This window comes from Aspergillus eucalypticola (assembly GCF_003184535.1).
Source record: "Aspergillus eucalypticola CBS 122712 chromosome Unknown BO83scaffold_51, whole genome shotgun sequence".
NCBI lineage: Eukaryota > Fungi > Ascomycota > Eurotiomycetes > Eurotiales > Aspergillaceae > Aspergillus > Aspergillus eucalypticola.
Genome location: NW_020290325.1, coordinates 1 through 16,984, shown reverse-complemented (window position 1 = coordinate 16,984; position 16,984 = coordinate 1). Strand labels below are relative to the sequence as shown.

General features: G+C 50.1%; 7 protein-coding genes across 7 annotated transcripts; 4 read left to right on the top strand and 3 right to left on the bottom strand.

Annotated features, from left to right (window-relative positions):
• Window positions 1-1,046: 1,046 nt before the first annotated feature.
• On the bottom strand, window positions 1,047-2,329 carry BO83DRAFT_383661 (15-hydroxyprostaglandin dehydrogenase). Its single transcript, XM_025532516.1, has 4 exons — window positions 2,249-2,329; window positions 1,949-2,181; window positions 1,591-1,868; window positions 1,047-1,526 (listed from the first exon to the last, which is right to left on the bottom strand). Exons 1-4 carry the CDS (start codon window positions 2,304-2,306, stop codon window positions 1,223-1,225), a joined length of 873 nt encoding a protein of 290 aa, XP_025381950.1. The 5' UTR covers window positions 2,307-2,329; the 3' UTR covers window positions 1,047-1,222.
• A 112-nt stretch (window positions 2,330-2,441) lies between these two features.
• Window positions 2,442-4,957, bottom strand: BO83DRAFT_207469 (Zn(II)2Cys6 transcription factor). Its single transcript, XM_025526689.1, has 7 exons — window positions 4,738-4,957; window positions 3,893-4,681; window positions 3,781-3,847; window positions 3,548-3,734; window positions 3,323-3,503; window positions 3,111-3,269; window positions 2,442-3,063 (listed from the first exon to the last, which is right to left on the bottom strand). Exons 1-7 carry the CDS (start codon window positions 4,905-4,907, stop codon window positions 2,577-2,579), a joined length of 2,040 nt encoding a protein of 679 aa, XP_025381949.1. The 5' UTR covers window positions 4,908-4,957; the 3' UTR covers window positions 2,442-2,576.
• A 408-nt stretch (window positions 4,958-5,365) lies between these two features.
• Window positions 5,366-6,619, bottom strand: BO83DRAFT_327037 (CaiB/BaiF CoA transferase family protein; the record flags this gene model as incomplete). The annotated part of the gene is made up of 1 exon (XM_025528068.1): window positions 5,366-6,619. The coding sequence occupies one exon, from the start codon at window positions 6,617-6,619 to the stop codon at window positions 5,366-5,368; it is 1,254 nt and encodes a 417-aa protein (XP_025381948.1).
• A 1,790-nt stretch (window positions 6,620-8,409) lies between these two features.
• BO83DRAFT_412837 (MCT family MFS transporter) lies at window positions 8,410-10,389 on the top strand. The gene is made up of 5 exons (XM_025534445.1): window positions 8,410-8,900; window positions 8,956-9,543; window positions 9,594-9,689; window positions 9,747-10,031; window positions 10,086-10,389. Exons 1-5 carry the CDS (start codon window positions 8,776-8,778, stop codon window positions 10,249-10,251), a joined length of 1,260 nt encoding a protein of 419 aa, XP_025381947.1. The 5' UTR covers window positions 8,410-8,775; the 3' UTR covers window positions 10,252-10,389.
• A 371-nt stretch (window positions 10,390-10,760) lies between these two features.
• On the top strand, window positions 10,761-12,137 carry BO83DRAFT_373289 (aromatic ring-hydroxylating oxygenase subunit alpha; the record flags this gene model as incomplete). Its single annotated transcript, XM_025530030.1, has 3 exons — window positions 10,761-11,563; window positions 11,616-11,841; window positions 11,900-12,137. 3 exons carry the CDS (start codon window positions 10,761-10,763, stop codon window positions 12,101-12,103), a joined length of 1,233 nt encoding a protein of 410 aa, XP_025381946.1. The 3' UTR covers window positions 12,104-12,137.
• An 858-nt stretch (window positions 12,138-12,995) lies between these two features.
• Window positions 12,996-15,009, top strand: BO83DRAFT_412834 (terpenoid synthase; the record flags this gene model as incomplete). Its single annotated transcript, XM_025534444.1, has 7 exons — window positions 12,996-13,037; window positions 13,081-13,191; window positions 13,251-13,603; window positions 13,654-13,828; window positions 13,861-14,070; window positions 14,092-14,156; window positions 14,205-15,009. The coding sequence occupies 7 exons, from the start codon at window positions 12,996-12,998 to the stop codon at window positions 15,007-15,009; spliced, it is 1,761 nt and encodes a 586-aa protein (XP_025381945.1).
• Window positions 15,010-15,613: 604 nt separating this feature from the next.
• Window positions 15,614-16,765, top strand: BO83DRAFT_373285 (UbiA family prenyltransferase; the record flags this gene model as incomplete). The annotated part of the gene is made up of 2 exons (XM_025530029.1): window positions 15,614-15,784; window positions 15,836-16,765. The coding sequence occupies exons 1-2, from the start codon at window positions 15,653-15,655 to the stop codon at window positions 16,763-16,765; spliced, it is 1,062 nt and encodes a 353-aa protein (XP_025381944.1). The 5' UTR covers window positions 15,614-15,652.
• Window positions 16,766-16,984: the final 219 nt, after the last annotated feature.

Genomic DNA, 16,984 nt, shown 5'->3' with positions numbered 1-16,984 from the left:
GTCTCTCTACGCCGCTGCATTGACAAATGGCCATCTAGAAGCTCTCTCTGCTGACCATGTAACCCTTAGGTTATGCTAATATCGTAGAACTCATTTTCTACGCTGCCCGTATTCGAGTTATAATTGGCCTATTGGCCATCTTATTGATATACAACATATCAAGATTGGAACTCCGCATTGAACATTGTACTTTCAGGACTAGGAAAGATATGCCATCATGTGCATGAATTCGGGAACGTATTGCTGGATACTAAGTGAGACGTGACAGCGTGAGAGGATAGGACATGACAATACACGTAAGAGAGCTGATGAAGGAGACCGTAACGCGAGACACAATAGTATATCAAAGATACAAGCATCTGCGTCTAATATACTACCGTTGCGGAACATACTACGAGTGTGTTAGCCCATAGTGGCACTCGTTGCTTGTGATTCCCAGACATATATATTTTGGCCGGGTCCATTGCGCCTGCTACTGAGTAGTATGAATTGTACTACTGCTCCAACACACCCATAATACAAGTAGGCCCTAAAAGATGCTTAAGATGAAATTTCCCGGCAGTTTAGTTCAATTCAATATGACTAAACAGTTTCCAGTGACTAGTCACTACTGTCTATACTTGATTATTGTCATCTTTCTATTATCTATATATGAGGATGTCCCTCACTACAAATGCCACGGGCTTACTATGAAACAAGTCAGTTGAAACGCTCGTGCTTAAGTAGCACATTTATTCTTCTGGCCTAATGCATTAGTTATTTCAGAATGGTTTACACTAAGGGGTCTCACTATCATACCTCTAAATATGCCGAAAGTCTTGATCATTGGACTACCATACATTGCGCAAATTCAAAGGGCTTTGCCAAGTAATTGGCCAGGATTCAGTGCTATAGAACGTCTGTTATGGTGGGTTCTAGATGCTAGAGGCTAATCCACTGAGTTTGCACACGGACATGACCAGAGGGGGGGAATTGCAGTCAGGCAAAGTGTATCAGACCAAAAGTGAGGTAACTGAAGTATTATTACATGTTTATCAATAGAATTAGATAGCAGTGGTCGTAGAAATACCAACCGCAGGATCTTGCAGAGACACGTCTATAGATAACTGATGCGGTGTATTGCATGGAAGAGTCAGGACAGAAAGGGATATTTGGGGGTGAGTAACTCCGTCCTGATGCTCTAGGTGTCTTCACTGGGTATATTTAATAAAGGGTATAATGATTACAGTCTCGCCTTTCGCTCCTTCTTCAACGCTGCGCGGACCGGTTCGATGAAGTTAGCCAGCATCTCCTTATCCGCACCGGCATACACCTTCGGTGGCGAGACATTCCACGGCGGGATGACTCTACGACCGTCCGGGCCGGAGCCGGTAATCTCCACCACTGAACCGCCGGAATATTTGCCCTGCTGGATCAGCTCGAGCATGTACTCTGCCACTTCTGCTGCCGGGACATGTTTCACTCGGTCATAGGATAGATGCTTGCGGACACCGGGGACGGAGTCCCACAGAGGCGTGGGGACAACGCTGGTTGACATTAGCGCATGCTCTAGGAAATCGGAGAATCGAAGGATAAAAGGGGATGAAATACCCTGGACAGATGGAAGTGACTTTCACGCCCTCCAATTGGTCAAGCATGGTCATCGACTTGACGAAGCCCCAGATGGCATGTTTGGATGCGCAGTACAGGGGGCTCTGGATCGAAGCACTTATTCCCGCGATAGAGGAGACCAGGCATACGACACCCTTCTTATCCTTACCCAGGAGGGCTCGGATGGCCAGTCGAGTAAGTTTAATAGGGTGGTTGACATTGATGTCGATACACGCGTAGTCGGTCGTTTCCGAGTCTTCCCAGAAACTGGACCATGACTGATTTTGAATTCCGTGAGCGAGGAGATCGTGAAATATTTGATGAACCGAGAAATGCTTGGTTAGGAAGAAACACGTACGGGTTCAAAGATGGCGGCCGATGCGACATAGACGTCAGGGACATCGTTCCATTTGTCTTGCGAGAGCTGGATGAGGGCTTGCAACTCGGCCCAGTTACGAACGTCACAACGCTGAAAGATAACGGCGTCGGAGCTGTCGACAAACTGTTGGGCTTCGGGAATGAGGCGCAGACCGGCGATGATGATTCGGGCGCCTTTGGCGGCGGCCTGGCGGCAAAGCTGCAATCCGATCCCTGAGTGGTGCGTTAGTGTGATGTGGAGAAAGGGTGAAGTGAAGTAAGGGTCAAATTGAGGCCTCACCGGATCCTCCTCCTGTCACTAGGACTATTTTGTTGTCGACGGGAAAGTCACCGAACATGGTACCGTAAGACAAGATCAAACGGAAGATGAGGTTGAGGTCGATCTGACAGAGGGGGAGCCAGGAATTAATAAGGGATCAGCCTGGCCTCGGCAGGGAGTGAGCTGACTGACTCGCACGCGGACGACGCTCTACGCCTTGCCCGCTTAGCGCGATCGAGTACCGAACTCTGCCAAGACGATCCCCCTCCGAGCTGAACTTGTTGACTAGATTGGGAAAAGTGTGGTCGCCGCCATTGACTGTGCAGAATTTTAAGTGGGACAGATTTCGTCATAAGAATCGGTAGAGAAACTCCAAATTCTGCAAATTTATAGACGGGTCGTGGCTGGGAATGACCCCCGAAATGTCGGTATAATCCTCGGCGAAATTGAACAGGCCGTACCAATCACTGGGCGCGCTAATATCACCAGTGGGATAATGCGAGTGCGCCGATTGACAAGGTGCGTCGAGCGTGTGTCCTTCTGGGTTCATATTGAGAGCTGGGAAAGCATCTGGGGTAGCAGGGACCAAATCGCGGGCTTCGGTCTTTGGGGGAGGAGCAGTGGCATCCACCGGTCGCAAAGTACGGGCAGTGCTATCATCCAAGCATCGGAAGAACAGGTTTAATACCCAGTTCTCCAAGTCCCAGGATTTTTGCAGCTCCTGTAGGCTCAGGAGACAAAGTCTGGCTCGGTGTTCCGCCAGTTTACGGCCTGTCCCAGATGAGCGACGGAACTCGATGGTGTGAATGCAGAGGGTTGAGAACGCGTGGGTGATTCTACATGGTCAGCTTGATACCTGTACAGATTATCGACGGAGACTTACAGATGTGGAGGTCCATGTTGGACCAGATTATGCGAGAGCATATCCTCCAACACTCGCGTGCTTTTGGTTGCGGCATCCAAGGCTATTTGGCCTTGACTGTCCAAGATACCCTCCGTTGGATTAAGAAATGACGGTCGGTAAAGCAGGACATAGAGATTTCTAGACGTTAACCAGTCAGGGGAGTCAATTCGAGTCAAATGCATATTGCTTACTGGTATGTCATTTGTAAGAGTCCCGCTAGGAACCTGGCTCGCGAAGTTGTGGCGTTTTCGAGCTTCAGCTCAGGAGGCATATCGGATTCCCAATCCACCAGTTGCTTATGCAACGTCGCTCGTGACGTGCCGCTGGATGACGATGATACCGGCGAATAATGGATCGATACAATAGAACGCACTGAAGGGTAAGCAAAGATTCAAAGTCGTGAGATTCGGACATACATAATTTGGCCAACTTGGCCGTCTCGGCTGGATAACGGAGATCTTCTATGCACTGCACACCAAAAAGACCTTGTCCTCCCGCTTCCTCTTCCAGGATATCATCTGGCTCAAGCATGGCGACATCGCAGTCTTCGTCCCGAATGTGCGGCGGCAGCCCAAGTGCTGCGGCGCTTTGCTGGTCTCGGGCCTGGAAACGGTTAGTATTAACACCAAGTTTTTGAGAGAAGACATACGTAGAGCGACCACCAAATTCGCTTCCATAGCCCTGCCTCTCGACCGGAACCAAAAGAAAACTTAGACCTGATTGGATTAGCAGGTGACATGGTGCAATAGTAAAACACATACATCAAATGCATGCCGCGCTTTTGAGCCAAGTCAATGGCAATGCCTAGCCAGAATCGAATGTCCCGCTCTTCAGAAGGACCTCCACGCCAGAAGCTCAACAGAAACAACGATTGGATCTTGACCGTCTTGTTAGACTCCCATTCCGCATCATATATCGCCTTTGCTCGGCTGTAGAAAAGGAATTTCGCCCAGTATCGAACGGGAAACTCCGTCTGGGCAAACGCCTCGTCCGTGCAAAGGCTTACGCCAATGAACAGCATAGCCTGGAGGAGCAGGGGCGACAAGATCCCTTGCGCATAGCCCTCATACACAGCAGCACGATCAAGGATCGGGAAACAGGGATGAAACCAGTCAAAGTACGCCCGCAGAAGAATGGCACATGTCTCCGGCGGGGGGTACAAGAAGGCCCCGTCAGCTCTAAGCTGGTCTTCCTTCTTGACTTTGTGTGCACGAAAAGCCTCATCTCGGGTACTAAAAGCGTTGAGCTTCTCTGGAATGGGATAGTGAAAGCGAGTCATGTGCAGTTCACCACTTCCCTTCTCAAGCGATCGGCGCCCTTCGTCAATGACTACAGTGAGTGGACTGGATTCGCCAAAGAACACCGTCTGGTGGGCACTGGCAGCATCCCCTGACTTCGGATGAACATGCGGCTCTCTTTCTTCATCTCTACCATCTGACGGTGAGGTTGAGGAATGGCTTCTTTCTTTCCCCGATGATGTCGGTAATTGGACCGAATTGCCGTCCGTTTGTGACAGAGCATGTTGCCGGGCAGTCTTCTTACGGGGATACCTATGCCCTGAATCAGTCTACGTCCCACGGCCACAATGAGAATAAGGAAAGCATACTTTCCTCGCTTCGAAACTCCTATCTCACAGGGCACATTCAACGAGAGACAATTTTGACATGGGTGCATCTGTAGCACATTGCAGCGGATTCGCCGCCGGTTGCAGTGGAGACAAGCCTGTTTGGCTCTGGTTCTCACCTGTCGGTGACCAGAGGCGTCCTGACTGGACATGATTCTGGAGTTAGTTCCAGCTACTATTGAAGGAGGATCGTCCGCAGTGGAGTTCAGAGGTGACCAGGGAACAATGCAAGTAGCCGTTGTCGAGGATAAAAGCGGCTTTATGCTACCTCGGTCTTGGCGAGGATGTCGGCTTTTTGCCCGCTTTCCCGATCCACCTGCTTCGGCGATGGGGATATGGTGCCGATATTCACGGACACGTCGAACCTGCCACAGTGAGAAATTTCAAGGATTCGTAGCAGTAGCTTGTTTCGGATAGAGATTGTAGTGCAGATTTCATGATGCGACCCACTAGCTCTACGTCTGATCAGTATGCAGTCTACGTACCTCTAGCCTTTGAGTGGCAACACCAGCCAGTCCACTTACGTATTAACAAGGGGTAAAAAGTTCCAACACTCATGAGGATAGCGAAGTCTACTGGCCCAATTGTACATAGTCTAACTTATCTATCACTATTTCTCCGTACCCTCGTCGAGCCCCAACTCAGCCAGAATCGCCTTGTTATGCTCACCCACTTCAGGGACCGCATCCATGCGCGCCCCATAAGTATCCGCATCACCCATGGTCATTCCAGGAGGCAACAGGGCCGGCACAGTCCCCGCTGGAGTCTCAACATCAGTCCATCGCTGCCGGGCTTTCAGCTGCGGGTGGTTCCAGACGCCTTGCATGTCATTGACGCTGGCATTCGCAATCGCCGCTTCATCCAGTCGCGCAATGACCTGATCCGCCGAAAGCGCCGAGAAGACATCGCAGATGATCTGCTTCAGCTCCTCTCTGTTCTGCGACCGCAGAGAATTGTTCACAAACCGCTCGTCCGTAGCCAAATCAGCTTGACCCAATGCGATATCACAGAACTTGGCCCACTCGCGCTCATTCTGAATCCCCAGCATCACCGTCCCATCACCCGTCTCAAACGGTCCATAAGGATAGATAGCCGCATGCGACGCGCCTGCGGGCGTCGGACCCGGAGCATTCTCATAGGTATAGTACATGGGAAATCCCATCCACTCGACCATGCTTTCCAACATCGAGATATCAATGTTACAACCCTTTTTCTCAGGATCCCTCTCCCGCTGATACAACGCCGCCAGGATATTAGAGTAGGCATAGCTAGCGGCGGATATATCAGCGATGGAAATGCCCACCTTAGCTGGCTCTTTCCCCGTCCCTGTGACGGAAAGCATGCCGGCTTCGCTCTGGATCAACAGATCATAGGCCTTCTTATCGCGGTACGGTCCGTCAGGACCATACCCGGAGATATTGCACACGATCAAGGACGGATGAGCAGCTTTAAGATCCGCGTAGGATAGTCCAAGCCGGGCACTGGCGCCTGGGGCGAGGTTCTGGACGAGCACATCAGCGCGGCCGAGCAGGCGCATGAGCACGCTGTAATCGGACGACTTTTTGAGGTCCAAGGCGAGACTCTCTTTGGACCGGTTGGTCCAGACGAAGTGGGAGGCTAATCCATTAACGCGGGTGTCGTAGTTGCGGGCGAAGTCCCCGACACTGGGTCGTTCGACTTTGATGACTCGGGCTCCTAGGTCGGCTAATTGACGGGTACAGAAGGGTGCGGCTATGGCTTGTTCCAGACTGACGACGGTGATGCCGGCCAGGGGACCTGCTTTTTTCGCGGTGTTTGTGGAAGCATGTCGGATGCTTGAGAGGTTATGACATACTGCGCGGACAATGGGACGAGTAGTAGGCATGGTGGTGGTTGTCAATGTGATTGGGATTCTTCGTGGGGTCAACCCCGGCTTTTTGAGGGCATCCCCGACCGGAGAAACATCGCCGACCGTGGGGGCGCGGCTGCTCTGGGGTCGGCTATATGTCCCGGCCTGGCCTCGGTCCACCATTAGGATCATGAGTAACTGTCGACTATAAAATGATGATGGCCATCCTGATAATGCTCATGAAGAAGGTGCTGATTATGTGCAACAGGAAAACCCTTGGTTATCTCCAAAAGGACTAGATGTTTTCTCAGACTTGTTTCAGTCTTTCTATAGCGTCTGTGACAACAGCTGTTGCTAATCTGCTATTGTGTCCATTCACCACTAGGGCGCACAGTTTGATCTCATCATGTTCTTCTTTCTGCTACATCTTTTCTCAGTTTGCTCGGCTTGGGTATGGCTGCGGAGATAACACTGACCTCTCTAGTCCACGGTTGATCTGCCACTTGTTTAGATACCCCTCTCGCCCGGTCGCATTCAAAAGAACATACGTTCGGAAAGCCCGATCTTGGCGGGGATATGGAAAGATTATTGGAGATTCATTTACCGCACTACTAAGGGGCAGTGGGAAGGAAGGTTGCTGGAAACACGGCTTGTCCTCAAGCACGTGGCTGGCACAAGACTTGAGCAATGAGCACCCATACAACTGCGCAGCTGGAACTCACAAGTCCTAGGCAGCTACATCTATGCAATTTAACAAGGATGCTTCCTGCCAAATATAGCCACGGGGCTGTTCGGCTAAAGTCCTGCTGGATACCGCCTGTGCTGATCTTGAGTGATATTCACACCCACGCAAGCACTTAGGAGGCTTTTAGCCTGACAAGTTTTTTCTACTTCTGCACCTTGGTGCGACCAAATGCCGGGGGATCTTCGTAATGTGCATGTCTGATGACTGTTACTTAATTCAAGAACACAGGCATTCCCCATGACCAGAGCCGGCACCGCGGCACCACTTGTAGAGGTGGCTGTCAAGCTTTACATCTGTTCCTGAAGTAAGCTCGGTCCAACGGACTAGCTGTCCCATCCCACGGATGAATTATAGCTGTCCATCGGGGAGGATGGCATCGTCCAGGGAACTCGCTTGACGATCATCCGGAAAGCATCAGACCTCTCTGCCGTCTGATTAGCGGGGGTAATGTGCTGTTCACGTCATCAATTTTGCGACGGGGGATAGCCCGATGAATGAGACATGCCTTTTTAATGTCGGTGTGGCAGCTGCAAGCAGACGTTCCGGATACATCCGAAATTCTCCGAACTCCAAGCTATGACCTGAGCAAAGCTGATGCCCAAGTCGACCCTCAATCCACAATCATCCAGTGTGGACAGAAGGTGACCTTCGATCTGCCTGGAAGACTAACCGTTGAGGGGATATCAAGTATTTTGATTAACTGCTATCATTTCTGATCAAGTGTCGCATGCACACGTCCCAATGTTGGGCACGTCTTGCAGTAGTTCCATGAAGTTCATTGCTCTGGTTGGGTTTGGCAGTTGGCATCAGAGTTTACCACTGTGGGTACCATGTGGGCCGCATCATCCCATTATTGGGTTCGAGAGTCTTCTGGGCTCTGGCCAGGGTTCCCTGGTATGGCTTGCTCACAGCCGCTTTGGGGCTTTAGCTGGTCGCAAACGGAAGGGAATGACCACTGTTCTTCAGCTGAAAACCCCCGGTTGCTGTCAATCCAGCCCAGCCCTAGGCTCCACACGTCCGATTAATTTACACAGCTCACATACTCCTTTGAATTAAAGACTTGCAAGGTTAAATGGGTCAGATCGCACTTGCCTTTGCACTGACACGGCTAACTTCATGCCCAATGCAACAAATGTTCGCATAATTAGCGCGACTTTGGTGAGCAAGATCCTTGTCGCGTAAACCCCATCGGACTTAACGAGAGCCGAAGGCCCGAGACGAAGCTTGTCATCGAACCCCAGATACTTATCTTAGCGCCCGCGTTTATTCGGTCGGACTTAGCCAGTCGTAGACCGAAGCCAGTCGTAGACCGAGTCACTGTCCGGGACCCTGTGGAGGCATTCTCCCCCAGAATTTGTCATTCGCCTCACGCATCCCTAAATGATTAAGAAGGGTTACGAGCATATATAAGAACAATTCTTGCCTGGGATTTCTGGGCTAGACAAACATGTCCGAGTCTAAGAACCAGCCGGTAGAGGACCCAGCCATTCCGCCCGAAGAAGGGGTCAAGGGTTGGCTGACAGTGGCTGGAGGCTTTTGCGCCCTATTCGCCTCCTTTGGGTTCCTAAATGCGTATGTATCGACGGGCTAAAACTGTCCCCTATACTCCGTACTGATCTTATCACAGTATCGGTGTTTTTCAAACAACATACCAGCAGACGTCACTCAAAGACTACGACGCGTCCGACATATCATGGATTTTCGCCGTGCAGCTGGCCCTCATGTGGGCACCGGGACCACTATGGGGTCGCACAATTGACACTTACGGCCCGATCCCGGTCCTCTGGCCATGCAGCATTCTCTGCGTGCTGGGACTCTGTATGACCAGCTTGGCTCACGAGTATTATCAGATCTTCCTTGCGCAGGGTCTCTGCTTCGGCATCGGCGCAGGTGGAGTTTTCACTTCGGCCATGATTTGCGTCGGCCAATGGTTTGTTCGTCGCCGAGGTCTTGCAACTGGCATTGCTGTATCTGGAAGTTCACTTGGGGGTGTTATCTTTCCGATCTTTCTGGATCGGGTCATCGACGACATAGGCTTCTATGGTGCCGTTCGGTATACCGCGCTATTCGTCGGAATCATGCTGGCAGTAGCCTGTCTACTGATCCGCAGCCGTCTTCCGCGTAAGGAGTGGAACGGTAAAGCAGCGTGGATCGACCTGACTCTGCTGAAAGATACCGCATTTGGGTTGTACACCGCTGGTGCATTCTTCATTATGTTCGTCAATATTCCGATCGATGACCCTGCTTATTGACTGACAGTGACAGGTGGGGACTCTGGGCTCCCTTCGATTATCTTTCCAGCATGGCGGAGAACGCGGGATTTTCATCGACTCTTGCTCTCTATCTTATTTCCATTATCAAGTAAGGCTGCGCGATGCTTTCTTTTGCAAACCTCAGTGCTAACTTCGGGAAATGTAGTGGTGCCTCTATATTCGGGCGTCTTATCCCTCCTCAATTGGCAGATGTCTTTGGTCACTTCAACGTCCTGACACTCTGCTGCTTCGGCACCGGCGTGTCAATGCTCTGTCTATGGCTTCCTTTCAATTACCACCCTTCTCATGCAGGAATCATCGTGTTCGCGGCGGTCTATGGCTTTGTCAGTGGCGCTGTTGTCTCTCTCATGATGCCATGTGTTGCCAAAGTGGGGGATCTGCAGACCCTAGGTCAGCGATTCGGAACATTCCAGCTGATCATGTCAGTGAGGTGAGTATCAGGTTTCTCAAGCAAATTTTTTTCACTGCTTGCTAACTTGGGCAGCTGTCTGACCGGATTGCCGATCATGGGTGCCATTCTCGAAAAGCAGAACTACACGGATTATTCGGGCTTGCAGCTTTTTGGTGCTTGCTGTGGGATATTAGGGTCTGTTTTGATTGGAGCAGCGACGTTCTTGCTCAGGAAACTGCGGAATACGAGCAAAATGTGAGTTGGGTTAGTGACGGCCGAGCTAGCCGGAAGAGAAGAAAAGGAAAAAGAAAAGGACTCGACATTGGGATAGATGAATGGTTCTAGCCTAAATACGACATGAACGACCGATACATGTAATAGATAGCATATAATAAACTGGAGCTTAGCACTTACACCAAGACGTGAATCGGGGAGTGTCAAAGGGTTCGGAGTCCCCCATTTGTACCCAATGGACGACATGTAGCAGCAACCAGTGACCAATGGAGGATTAGCACCCATGTTTTTCTGTCTTCTTCTCTGAGTTGGATCAGAACGGCTGGACAGCAGGTAGATGTGACAGATAAGCCAGTGATCCTTATCCAATGGCTTATCAGTGGTGTCCTCGGGCGAGCTCCTAACGCCCCCATTTTTGATGTGACAACGCCGAATCAAGACCCCACTTACCAGCGCTGCTCTGTTATATAGGCACTGTGATGATCCGAGCTCCTCTGAGCCACTACGACAATTTGTTTCACAAACTCCATCACGATGTGGCGATTACTTGGCCGGTCCTCCAACACCCCAGAGAAAAGCTCTCCGCCTCGGAGCCTTCCGGCATCATGGTATCGCTCTGATGCCATGTATCAGCTGGAGCGGCGAGCCATCTTCTCCAAGCGATGGATGTTACTCACACATTCCAGTCGACTTACCAAGCCTGGCAACTTTCTTTCCTTTACCATCTCTAACTTCTCCTTCTTCCTGACTCGAGACCGCGACGGCAACATCAACGGATTTCACAACATTTGTCGACATCGCGCATACCCGGTGGTCCAAGCTCGATCCGGAACTACCTCTATCCTCAGCTGCAAGTATCACGGCTGGTCCTACGGACTGAAGGGCAACCTATCGAAGGCACCTCGTTTCGAAACCGTATCAAGCTTTGACAAAAGTCAACATGGACTCCTCCCAATCCATGTGCACATCGACAAGGCAGGCTTCGTCTGGGTGAATCTAGAGGCCGGCGACCCGGAGGTCAAGTGGGACGACGACTTCCAAAAGATCGATGAGCAGCCGCGGATGCAGGATTTTGACTTTGATGGGGAATACACCTTTGACCATTACTGGGAAATGGACGTGGAGGCGAACTGGAAGCTTCTGATCGAGAACTACAATGAATGTTATCACTGCGCGACCTCACACCCCCTGATCAACGGAGTGTCGGATCTTCCTCGGTACCGGGTCGAGCCCAAGGCGAGGTATATGGAGCATCATATCTTCAACAAGGACAATACTGATGCGCAGTTCCGGAGGTCAATCACATACTTTTACCCAACCACATCGGTCACAGTCACGTAAGTTTGTACCCGATTGGAAGGAGTCGATGGTCTATTAACACGATAGCAGGGATAAATTCTTCTACATTCAACGCATGATCCCTGTTAGCGCGACGACCAGCAAGATCGAAAACGAAGTATATCGACACAGAGATGCAACGGATGAGGAGTTTGCCAATATAAATGCGTTTTACCGACAAGTACTGGATGAAGACAAAGATCTCTGTGTTGGAGCACAAGAAAATTTGAGCGCGGGTGTGTTCACGAATGGCGAGCTTCACCCAGACAAGGAGAGGGTACGTATGAGACACTGACAGAAGAGATGTGTGATTGGGCAGAACTGACTGTGGGCAGGGGCCCATCCATTTTCAACAAGATGTGAGGACAATGGTCATGGAACACCGGCGAAAAGAAGAGGCCCAAGGCGGGGAGGAGATCTGGCCCGCTGTTCCCAAGATGACTGGGGAGATGAGGACGGGGAAGCTGGCAGAGGAGGAGAGGTTCTGTTCACAGCTGGAAGCGGCGAGCTGCATGGCCAGACCAGAATTAGCTTGGTAGTGGTTTATCTGAATATGAGGTAATGAACTTTAAAGCGTTTGGAGCATTGCATATCGAAAGACATTTGCATTGAACAGCCAATGCAGTCAGACTGTGTTGATAAGAAAGCTGTCAAGAGTGGGGGAGAGTCCCTGAGGGCATCTAGCAGTAGTAGTTAGTAACTATCCCGATAACGTGACCCACCCCCTTTCTCTAATTGGTCTCCCCCACTACAGCTTCATCTCGTTTTCTACTTATATCGTACGACTCCAGGCTTACTTTTCCATCGCGTCGATCCTGTATTTGGTCGCCACAGCTCAATACTGTCGAGAAAGACCAGCTGGTCACTGTTTCATGCGTTGGTCACTACTCCGGCCAACTATACTCCTGTCACGAGGTCAGAAAAAGTCAGCACCTCACGCATTGCAGTTGCTCCGTGCCGGAGCAAGCGGATTTAATTCTAAGCGACTAAGCAGAAGAAAACGAAGGCAAGGCAGATAGTTGTTCAATTGTTCGTTACTACTAAGGATGCTTTCTAAATAGGTAGAAGGGAAGGAAAGGGCACTACCCGATCGGGTAGGCACGTTGCAGCCATCATTCTGGTCTGTCGATCGGATACTCAATGAGGGTATCTCCAATATGCAATTGACAGCGGGTGGACGACTTCTAAGCTCCTTGGCACTGATCCAAACTAGACTTTCTCAAATCTATCCTGTATTCCAGTGGGGCAATGACCATCACAAACAAACTTTTCAGTCCTCATGAAGCTCAGACGCAACCGCAATCGGTTCCTATCCGGAAGCTGGGGCAGTGAAACAGGATTCGGCTGAACCTTGCAAAGAGGGCCGAGCGCCCTTTTCCGAATATAAGTTTCATACTCTTGGTGCTCGCCGTAAGGGAGCGCGAGATAACTATGAAGCGAATTGGGGGTCGACTATATTCTTTTGTAAGAGGCGTCTCTACTACCAACCTCTTTTCTACATCTGCTAATTTTAAAGTGCGCAAGTAGTCATTGCACTTACACTATTCCTGCTGCATCGGCACTGACAGTGATGTACTACCCATTCTTCGCCGCGCAAGACTGTTGCAAAATATGCATTCTGATTACGGTAGTTCAACCGTACCTTGAAACCAAGGACTTCTGATCTAACTTACCCGGGACTGACAGATTGCCATTCTTGCAACAATTCTCTGGGATTCCTACCTGATACGATCTGCTATCTGGACGTATCCGCCCGACGCAGTAATCGGTCCCAAGATACTCGATATTCCTATTGAGGAGGTTTTCTTTTTTGCCATACAAACCTACATCACGAGTGTGGCATATTGTATCTTCACGAAGCCGCTTGTGCGACCCATGTACCTTCGGCCGCATCCGGAGAGACGTAGAACAAGAAATGTGGTTGCATTTGTCATTTTAACGTTGATGGGTGGTGGAACAACGTGCCTGCTGTTGGGACGGCATATGACTTACCTGGGCCTGATCCTCGTGTGGGTCAGTCCAATCTTGCTATTCCAGTGGTAAGATCAGTCCACTCTGAATCTATTGAAATGCTCATGCGAGAATACAGGATGTTGTCCCATCCTTTTCTTATTGGACTTCCCGCAAAACCCACAATCGCTGCGATCTGCCTCCCTACGCTATATCTCTGGGTTGCGGATTCCCGTGCTATGGAATCTGGGACTTGGAGGATAGAGAGTGGCACAAAATTGGGTTATCGGATCGGTGGGCTAGAAGTTGAGTCAGTCAAACCCACCTGTGATCATTAGACATTAAGTCTAACAGTAACAGAGAGGCACTCTTTTTTCTGGTCACCAATATGATGATTGTGTTAGGACTAGTTGGGATTGATTACGCATATGCACTCCAAGAATACAAGTCCCTATCACGGCTAGCAGCATATAAGGGCACCACGCTCAGGACAGCTCTGTCGTTATTGTGCAGTCCGCTGTCTATAGACGAATCTCTATCTGCATTGTCCCAGGCCGTATATTGTCTGCAAGAGAAGAGTCAGAGCATGTTTCTCGGCAGCGCATTATTTCAGGGTCAGCTACGCATTGATCTCATATTCTTGTAATGCCCCTCAATCTCATGTGTTGTTCATTCTTCTGATATGCATAGGTACTACTTCTGCCGCGTCATGGATGATCTCATTGACGAAGCTGAAGATGATCAGGAAGCCAAGACTTGGATCACAGAGTGCAGATACCTCCTAGACTTAAGCCATCGCGGTCGACTACCTCATGACGCTTGTCATGCTTCTAAACAAGGAGGAAAATATCAGAGGCTGTACCAATCGATCAGCTACCTTCCACTCCCCCGCTTAACTAAGAGTTTCTTCTATGATTTGCTGAGAGGGTTCGAGACCGACTTGGCATTCGATCCTAAGAAAGGAGGTTTCCCGATCAAATCGGACGATTTCCTTGATCAGTACGCAGGTTTTGTAGCTGGCGCGGTGGGTGCATTATTTCTCGATCTTGTCCTATTTTATCATGGCCACGACTATACGGAAGATGTGCCGCTGTTGAAACGGGCGGCGAAGGAGATGGGCAAAGCCATGCAGTGTGTCAACATTGCACGTGATATCCATCGCGATGCAGCAATTGGACGAGTATATATTCCTACAACGTGGCTGGATGAAGTAGGCCTGACTCCAGGAGATGTACTAAAGCGTCCCAATATCCCAATCATGTATGGCCTGCAGGAGAGAATGCTGCAGAAAGCAGATGGATATTATCAGGTCAGCCGAGAGGCAATTGAGGAGCTACCTCGTGGTGTAAGAGGGCCACTTCGGGCAACCGTGGAGAGCTACATGGATATTGGACGGCTGCTAAGGGAGCAGAAAGGAACAAATCTGGCGCGAGCGTCGAAGATGAGGGTACCTTTTATGCGACGGCTAAAAGTTGCTTGGCTGGCGATGTTGTAAACATTCCATGATACATTGTGTGTTGCACATCTTTCCCACAAGTCACTGCTTCATTCAGGTCGAATATGTGAACAATCCTGTTAGGCATCAGAACGCAACGCTAGTGTTGACTCTGTTGTCACCTCCCGCCTATAGGCTGAAATGACCACTTCTGCCCCCAGGACCTTGCTTTTTGCGCACCAGACAGCGCAGGCAACTGGGTCCGAGGATTCAACTGACTTCACTGGTGAATATTATCTGACAGCATGAAAAAGCCACCTCGGCGCTATGTTCCGCCCGTCTGACAAGACCATGTGTGGCGTCATTCAGTTGTGTAACGGTTCAGCTACAACCCGTATCGAGAGGGCGCCATTGGCAAGGATAACCAAAATCTCGTCGTTTTTGCTTATTTGGTATCACACACCAGCTCGTCGGCTTTGGCCGTAGGTTTAGCTGAAGATCGAGACAGCCAGCCACTGCAAAAGTTCGCAGACAGGAGCTGAAAGGTGGACTCTGAGGCTATTATAGTGCCAACTCCAATCTTGACATGTATTGATTCAAGGAATAAAAGGGTGCGACGCACCCGAGACTAGGCCTTCTCCAAGATATCTTTCAAATATCAACGCAGACATCTCTCTGCTGTGGAAGCGGAACAAAGTCTGAAATGCAGAAAAAAATGGATCTTGTTGGTTTTTCTCGCTTCTACGAGATTTGCACTTCTTTACTTGGCGCTGCAAGTGCTTCACTCAAAACCGATGTCGTAAAGACAAGACAGAGCGATACGAGTGTTTATAATGTGAGTGATCCTTAGTATACTCACGAGTCCAGAAGGCTCACAGGCGTCTAGAAAGAATGGGACTGGAAGGGCTTTGCGCTGACTAACTGGCTGTTCACTGCGGACGACTTTGCAACATTTGTCATTCCTGAGACAGCATTTGGCATTTGTGCTGCTCTGTCCGGGCCTCTTCTGACAGACAATAACACTCCGGACTTACTCTCAGTAGTCAGTCGAATACCCATGGTCATGCTGTGGAACTGGCTGAACCTGTTCGTGTTCAATCTGGCGAATCAGAGGCACCCGGACTCCGTGGCAGAAGACAAGATCAACCGACCCTGGAGACCACTGCCCGCAGGTCAAATCAGCATCCTGCATACTCGCCAGCTACTCTTACTCGCGATCCCAGTTGTGCTCGGACTCAGCGTCTACCTCGGTGCATGGGAGGAGACTGCTCTCCTCTACACGATGAACTGGGTATACAATGACCTGAGCGGTGGTGACGACGGGTTCATTCTACGGAATGTCCTTCTAGCCCTCGCATTCAGTCAATACAACAAGGGATCACTGCGTGTCGCGACCGGAACCGGATTCGACATACTTCCTAGAGCGTGGCGGTGGATTTGGCTCACCAGTGCTGTGATCGGCACGACGATGCATATTCAAGACGTCAAGGACGCGGAAGGAGACCGTGCGAAGAACCGCCATACAATGCCCATTGTGTTGGGTGACGGGCCGGCCCGGTGGTCCGTTGCGATTCCTGTTGCGATCTGGTCCGTTGTTTCTCCTGCTTTCTGGGAGCTGGACGTACCCGGGTATATTCTCCCGGTTGCATTGGGAATGGCTATTGCTGGGAGGATCCTATTCCTTCGGGAAGGAGCTGCTGATAAGCGCACGTGGAAGATGTGGACGGCGTGGACGGCGGTGATTTGGATGCTTCCTTTGTTCAAGAATTCTAGTGTTTTTGTTAGGTTTGGTAAAAGTCTGAGATGGATGATGTGAGGCATAGATCAAGTCATGTATGTCTGCAAGGGTTTCACTTGCAGGCAGTTGTCATGTTCTTATTTGCAATTGTTCAGTAATGCTCCATATTACTATAGCGAATTCCATTATAGTCAGAATTAATCATCTAATTCACTGGCACTTAAATCACTCAATTGCCAAGCATTACAAGTACCAGCATCATTGGTCTAGTGGTAGAATTCATCGTTGCCATCGATG